General features: G+C 36.8%; 1 protein-coding gene across 1 annotated transcript; it reads left to right on the top strand.

Annotated features, from left to right (window-relative positions):
- Nucleotides 1-2,064: 2,064 nt before the first annotated feature.
- Nucleotides 2,065-3,018, top strand: LOC101837024 (olfactory receptor 4C15-like). Its single transcript, XM_005064991.2, has one exon. The coding sequence runs from the start codon at nt 2,083-2,085 to the stop codon at nt 3,016-3,018; it is 936 nt and encodes a 311-aa protein (XP_005065048.1). The 5' UTR covers nt 2,065-2,082.
- The last annotated feature ends 5,207 nt before the right edge of the window (nt 3,019-8,225 follow it).

Genomic DNA, 8,225 nt, shown 5'->3' with positions numbered 1-8,225 from the left:
ATTGTTGCTTTAAGGCAAAAGTGTATATCTGAGTCCTGTAGTTCTGTAAATATTCAGTAACATGTCAGCTGACAGTGCAATTCATTGAAGTCAGCTCTCTCTCTCTCTCTCTAGATACATACAATACATACATATATATATATATATATTATTCAGACATTTTTACAAATGCATATATAAAAATATATATTTATGTATGTTTACAAAAGTATGTGGACACAAATATGTTTTACTAATGTATTCTAGTTTTCTATACAGGAGAGGACTCAGAAAGAATTGAATCAATCTCTGCCTGTGGAAAATGAATTCAAGAGCTGGAATACGTATCTATGGTGTCATGGGATAACTATCTGAAAGTACAGACACTGATTTAGAAATGAATTATAACTAGAATTGGTAAGGACATTTAACTTGTGTCTTGTTTTTACATGTTCACATTTGTTGTTTTCCATAAACCTTGTAGTTGAGCAGGAAATCTATTTATAAACATCTCTGCTATAGAAAAATCTTATAAATTTCAAATCATTTATCTTGAAAACTTTTGCTTACATAAACAAGGCAAACTTTGAATCAATAATATGCAAATATATATTTTCAAGACTCTTAACCTACAATTTCTGTTCCTTTTATGTGACTGTGGCCAATTTCTATATGTGGATGATTGAAACATTGACTTATAATTCTTCATTACTTCTTCTGTTCACTTGATCAAGACGAGTCAATCACACATAAACAAGGTAAGAAGACATTTTAATTTTTATCCCTAGAAGTAGAGCATACAATCATCACTTTTAGACTACAATTCCTGTTTGAAAACATGAATCCCCTTCCTTCTCTGCTCATCACAAGGAGAAATCTTTTACTTTAGAACCAGAAATTCTATGCTCAAATGCCAGACTATGCATCTTTTTTGAGTTTGAATGTAACACATTTACCTAAAAATTTCATCATGACAGTAGGAAGAGTTAACCTATAACTTCTTGTTACCTAAGTTTTAAACAGTTGCTTAACATGTATTATCTCAGTTATCCTAACAAAAGTCATTTTATATTACATCCTGGGCTTAGTTCCAAATGAAGAATTAAAAGGAAAACCTCTATACTTTGAACATGAATATTATAGAAACAAGTATTTCTAGTAGGTCTTTATGCTTTTTTTTTTTTTGGTTTTATGAGACAGGGTTTCTCTGTATTGTTTTGGAGGCTGTAGGTCCAGCCCAGCCTCGAACTCACCGAGATCCACCTGCCTCTGCCTCTGCCTCCTGAGTGCTACGATTAAAGGAGTGCGCCTGGCCGGTCTTTATGCTTTTGAAGAATAAATTAATTCATCTGATACTCCATCATTCCCAGGATGTTCAACTATTTTTAAATGTGATGAGAATTTTTCAGTTACAACCTACACTATATTTTCCTCACTCTTTTGTTGGCAGATGGAAATTCTGATCAGCCGTGACAGAATACACATCTCTGCCTCATTCCAAGCAGACAACAGACATGATTAATACATATGCTTTTCTTCATATGTACAACATGTAAATATTTCACAATGATTTTTAATATTCTACTTCAGGAATCCATTAGAGAATCATGAATGTCAAAAGTTCAAGGGCAAACTGCATATGGATTTTGTGCAGAATAAAAAGAGCCAACATTTTAATGCTACACAATCTCTGAAAATTGCCTTTAGAAAACAACTTTTTTCTTTTTTTTAAAATCAACGTCATATATGAACACCTTATCTACATTATTCCACTCTTACTTCCCTTGTTCCCCCTTCAAACTCCTGCTGTAAACTTCCCCCAAATTCAATATCTTTTATTTATTATTAATAAACACATAAAAATATATGTATATATGCCTATGATTTGTCTATCTGTCTGTCTATATTGCAAAAAGGTATATGCAACTTGTTATAATTTACTTAATGTTGATTGTATGTGCATGTTTTGAGAAAAGCACTTGGTTTTTCTATTATCAATCAAGATAAATTTATTTAGCGTTGTCCCTACTTATTGATGACATGCACTTATTTGAAGCATTTTTCTAGTGTTTACAGATCCACTTCTACATTCTCCTTGAAATTATGCAAAACCAGAGTTTTGTAACCGAGTTCATATTCCTTGGACTTTCACAGAACCCTAAAGTCCAGAAAATAGTTTTTCTCGTATTTTTGTTTGTCTATATTGCAACTGTTGGAGGCAACATGATAATTGTGGTGACCATTGTCTGTAGCCCAGCACTGGTAGACTGTCCCATGTACTTCTTCTTGGCATTCTTGTCCCTGTTGGATGCATGCTTCTCTTCTGTCATCACACCAAAGATGGTTGTGGACTCCCTCTATGAGAAGAAAACCATTTCCTTTGAAGGATGCATGTTGCAACTCTTTGCTGAACATTTTCTTGCAGCAGTAGAAGTAATTGTCTTGGCAGCTATGGCCTATGACCGTTATGTAGCTATTTGCAAGCCCTTGCACTACTCGTCCATCATGAACTGGAAGCTCTGTGGCACGCTGGTGGGGATAGCATGGACAGGAGGATTCTTACATTCTATCATACAAATTATCTTCACTTTACAGTTACCTTTCTGTGGACCCAATATCATTGATCATTTCATGTGTGACTTGTTCCCATTATTGGAACTTGCCTGCACTGATACGCATATCTTTGGCCTTCTGGTGGTTGCCAACAGTGGGTCTATCTGCATAATAATTTTCTCTGTTTTGCTTGTCTCCTATGGTGTCATCTTGTTCTCTCTGAGAGCCCATAGCTCTGAAGGACGATGGAAAGCTCTCTCCACCTGTGGATCCCATGTTGCGGTTGTGGTTTTGTTCTTTGTTCCATGCATATTTATATATGCACGGCCTCCATCTGCATTCTATTTTGATAAAATGGTGGCAATATTTTACACTATTCTAACTCCCTTGCTCAATCCTATGATTTACACTTTTAGAAATAAGGACATGAAAAGTGCCATGAAAAAAGTGGGGAAGAGATTGCTGATGGTATCTTATGGAAAGTGAGAATCTTATCAGTTCCAGAATTCAGCTATCTATGAGGGCAGGGCCAGAATCAGGTTGATGCAGTTGCAGTTATGGAGAAATCAAAAATAGGAAATCTTTTAGATTCATCTTATAAGAGATGGACAGATAGGAAGCACATCTCATTATGGCTTGCCCTCTCTGGCAATCTGTTCTTTTATGGGTTTTATTTATACACAAAATCATTTCTCAGTAGATTTTAATCATTGACTATAAAATTTTTTCATGGTATATATTCTTTCTGAAGTCTTCCTTGATTACATAAACATATAAAAGTAAAAGACACAAAATGAAACAGAAGCAGTTTTCATGAGAACTAAAATCTAACATTATGAGAAAATCAGTTCTTTTAACTCAATGTCTTTTCCTTAAAACCACTGTCATTAAGCCATGAGGTTCCAGAAATACTAGATGTGATTTCTTTATTTAAGTTTGATTAAGACAATAGATCAGACTTTATTTCCTACTACCTCTAATATAAATCTTATCCTGTGTTATATCATTTTTATTTAATTAAAATTAGAAACAATTTTGCTTCACATGTCAATCCTAGCACTCTCTCCCTCCCATCCTCTCCTGTCCCCCTTCAACCCTCTCCCAACCCCTTCCCCAATCTCCATTCCACTCTCCAAGGAGGGTGAGGCCCTTCTTGGGGGATCTGGAAAGACTGTCATATGATCTGGGGCAGGGCCTAGGCCCTCCTCCATGTGTCAAGGAGGGAGACACCATGCCTCCATGTGGAATATGCTCCATGGTTTCAGTTCAGTTGAAATTTTCTGTCAAATGGATGGTACTAAAGAAACCATCCTGAGTGAGGTAACCCAGTCAAAAAAAACAAGCATGGTAAGTACTCACTTATTTATGGATTTTAGGCCTGAAACAGTGAAGTGCTAGCCTACAATCCCATTCAGAAAGTCTGGGAAACAGGGAGGACCCTAAGAGAGATATGCATGGTAACTCAGAGAGCAGGAATAGGACAGAATCTTCTGAAGGGGTTCGGAGCACAGGGGGGAGGAGGAGTTAGAAAAATGGTAGAAAGATAGGGGTAAAGAGGAGTAGAGAAGAGGACATGGTGGAACAGGAAAATTGAGTAGGGAAAAGAATAGAGGAGAGAAGAATAAAAGATACCATAATAGAAGGAGCCATTATTGGTTTGAATAGAGATCTGTATGACATTATTAATTTATTATAATGCATATTTGATCTTTCTATGGAAGTCTAATCCCTTAGTTGCGTGTTTATTTATTTATTTATTTATTTATTTATTTATTTTGGTTTTATGAGACAGGGTTTCTCTGTATTGTTTTGGAGGCTGTCGGTCCAGCCTGGCCTCGAACTCACAGAGATCTGCCTGCCTCTGCCTCCCGAGTGCTGGGATTAAAGGCGTGCGCCACCGCCGCCTGGCACATGTTTATTTTTTTCTCTTACTTTTTCCATTTTTTTTCTATCTCACATAAGACCGCAATTCTTTTCTTTGACTTTTGAAGTGTTGTGCTCTGCGCTTTATTCTTCCTACAATATCAAAAAAGTCCTAATCTGACAAATCTATTCAGGAAGCCAGGCAGGTCACTGAACCAGAATACTTCCCTTTGTGTCTCTGCCATAAACCCTTGTTTAAATATGCTCCCTATGTTAAATACAATCCTGAAAAAAGGAGGCATCACCATCCCCGAGTTCAAACTCTGTTATAGAGCTATAGCCCTGAACACAGCAAAAATAGAACAATGGAATCCAATTAAAAACCCTGATATGGACTCACACACATAGGAACACCTGATTTTTGACAAAGAAGCTACAATTATACAAAGGAGAAAATGAATGCATCTTCAACAAATGGTACTGGCATAACTGGATGCTGTCATGTAGAAGAATGCAGATAGACCCATATCTATAGCCATGCACAAAACTTAAGCCCAAATGGATGAAAGACCTCAAAATAAATCCAGCCACACTGAACCTGTTAGAAGAGAAAGTGGAAGGTATCCTTGAATGAATTGGTTCAGAAGACTGTTCGTGAACATAACACCAGTAGCACAGACAGTGATACCAACAATTAATAAACAGTACATCTGGATTTCGAGGAAGATTGATTCCCAACCTTCTGAGAAAATGCACACTGATTTCCATAGTGGCATAACAAGTTTGCACTCCAACCAGCAATGTGAATGCTGAGCCCCTTATTCCACAACCTCAACAACAAGTACTGTCTTTCATGTTTCTGTTCTTAGTCATTTTGACAAGTATAACATGGAATCTCAAAGTAGTTTGATTTGCTTTTCCATAATTGCTAAGGATTTTGAGCATTATTAAAAAGTATTTCTCAGTCATTTGAGTTCCTTCTATTGGGATTTCCCTGTTTAGATCTGTATAACATCTTAATTGGTTTATTTATTTTTTTGATATCTAATTTCTTGAGTTCTTATGGATTTTAGATATTTATCCTATATCTGATATGAAGTTGACAAAAGTCTTTTCCCATGTTGCAGTCTGCCCCTTTGTCTGATTGAATGTGTCCTTTGCTTTACAGAGGTTTTTCAGTTGTCTGAAGTCCCATTTATTAATTGTTTATCTTAGCACCTGAAGTATCATGTTCTATTCATAAAATTATCTCCTGTATTAATGTGTTCAAGGGTAAGCCACCCCTTTTCATCTATCAATTTCAGTAGTGTATCTGGTTTAATGTTGAGGTCTTTGATCTACTTGGACTTGAGGTTTGTACAGGGTGATGAGTATGGATCTATTTAACTTATACATTCGGATATACAGTTTATCACATCATTTGTTGAATATATTACCTTTTGTCTGGTGTGTATTTCAGGCTTCTTTTCCCAAAATCAGAAGATAATAGGCACACACATGCGTGCGTGTGTGTGTGTATGTGTGTGTGTGTGTGTATGTGTTTATGATGTCATCTTCAATCTGATTCTATTGATCAACTTTCCTGTTTTTATGTGAATATCATATAGTTTGTAATCCTATATCTCTGTAGTAAAACTTGAAGTCAGGAATGTTAATAGCTCTAGCGATTTTTTTTTATTAAAACAATCCTATCCCATTTTATATACCAACCACCATTCCCAGTTCCTCCTGTCCTCCTGCTTTCCTCACTTTCCCTTGACCCCATACCTTATCCATTCCTCCCCATGGGGAGTCAAGGAAATCTGGCCCATCTCTTGAGGAAGGACCAAGGTCCTGCCCCCTATATCTAAGCTGAGCAAGGTATCTCTCCAAAGGGAATGGACTCCAAAAAGCCAGGCCAAGCACTAGGAATAAATACTGGTCCCACTGCCAGTGGCCCCATAGACTGACCAAATCACACAACTATTACCAGCATTCAAAGGGTCTAGTTTTGTCCTATGTAGGTTGCTACACTGTCACTCCAGAGTCAATGAGCTCCCTGATAGTGCAACGATAAAAGACACACTTAACTGAAAGTAAAAATAAGTATTTATTGTAGAAACTACTCACAAGAGACAAACAAGTAACCCAGATGAGCCCAGTAGTTTTCCACTGCTGAACTGGAAGCCGGAAAGCCGGAAAAAAAGAGCTAGACTTCCACTGTTCAGTCTTTTATACCTTCCTCTGTAACACACCTAGCCATGCTCAAAACTGGGCCTGGCTAGTGACCTAGTTCACCGCCTAAGTCCATATACGTCTTTAGTCATGCCTAAAGTGGATGTGGTTAGTGGTGTGGTAAACCGCCCTTTTATCACCTCATCTGTATGTGCCTCTAATAAGTCACATGGTTAATGGCAGAACACTGTTTCCTCCTACAATTCCCCTTTTAGTATAAAAAGGATATTTAAACTTAAAACAACTAACTTGTGTCAATGAACAAAATGTATCAAACATCTATCCCATCTAAATCTAAATTTATCTGAAAGAAACACCCAAGTCTGAACACCTCTTTCCAATCCCAACTCTAAAATAATTGAAAACCAACACTCACAGGTGTAAACTAGCCTATAATATCAATAATAGGGAGAGAGAGCATGGAATTCTCAAAACTATTTCCTGCTGCGATGGGATGATGACAATCTCATGGGAACCAGTGAGAAGAAAAATGTTAGTGTAACAAAATCTTCAGTAGATCAGACAGTCACTGTATGGCAGGAGATGCTTGATTGAAGTTCCTGACTGGAGTTCTAGTGTTGATTGAAGCTCTCGTCTGAAGCTCTGGACAGATTGTAGAAGATGTGCTGTTTAAGTTCCTTTGTCCGGAGTTGTGTTGAGTGATGTAGTTTCAAGCCAGTTCCAGGATAGTGCTTGTCAGGTGGAGTCGATGATGTGGGGCAGTTCAGATGCCTCCAGTCAAATCAGGTGGAGTTAAGGAAGTGGATGCTCATTCTCTTTATGAAGAAGTTGAAGACTGCTGTCAGGAAATCCCTTGTTCTCTGGAAAACTCAAACATTAATGAAAACAAAGAAATATTTTAACTTTTATATGTACGCATACCAGAAGAGGTGACAATAAGGAAGATGGTAAACATGAAGGAAATTAGACTTTTCAGAAAAAGAAATCCACAGATAACAATCCCTAATTTTATTTTCTTCTGTCTTATATCAATGGCTCTTTGATATAATTCAGAAATTCTGAATTTTATTTAAAGAGTATGCTTGAATTTAGAGTAGGAGACCCAATCAAACTCCAAAGCCAGCTTCAGTTAAATGAATAGAGACTGAAGTATATGAAGAAACAAAGATAAAAGGGTTCTATAAAAAACAATATAGAGAGATTTAGACTTTGATACCACACAGTGAGTTACTGTTTGTTTGATGGTACTCAGGGTAGCTATTCATCCTTCTTCAGGAATCCATACGTCCAGTATTCTTTGCTGAGTATACCTGTAAAAACAAAAAACAAAACTCTTTTCTTTCCTTTTAGGAGGTCACTTTACCCATGGTAGAATATGATTTTGTAGATGAGCTGTTATCTTTCTTCCTCCTGAGATGTATTCTGTTCAGATCAAATCTTAATTAATTTCAATGGAACCGAAAGTTTTTCTTCTCCTGTGGAAACAAAAGTAAAACCCCTTCCCCAATGTAACACATATCCTGGTTTCCAGACTGAGGTCATAACATCCTTAAAATACCCTGGTTGGTTCAGTTCAGAAGTCTTCTCTGAAGTCCAGTGTCTTTGTCCTTTTTCATCAGCATTAAGAAAACTCAACGTTAGTAAAGCATTATGTA

This window comes from Mesocricetus auratus, unplaced genomic scaffold, assembly GCF_017639785.1.
Source record: "Mesocricetus auratus isolate SY011 unplaced genomic scaffold, BCM_Maur_2.0 Super-Scaffold_100004, whole genome shotgun sequence".
NCBI classification, from domain to species: Eukaryota; Metazoa; Chordata; class Mammalia; order Rodentia; family Cricetidae; genus Mesocricetus; species Mesocricetus auratus.
This window is presented reverse-complemented; position numbering and strand designations above follow the sequence as displayed.

Coding starts and splice junctions, on each gene's coding strand:
- LOC101837024 (XM_005064991.2), top strand. CDS start 2,083: ATGCAAAACCAGAGTTTTGTAACCGAGTTCATATTCCTTGGACTTTCA.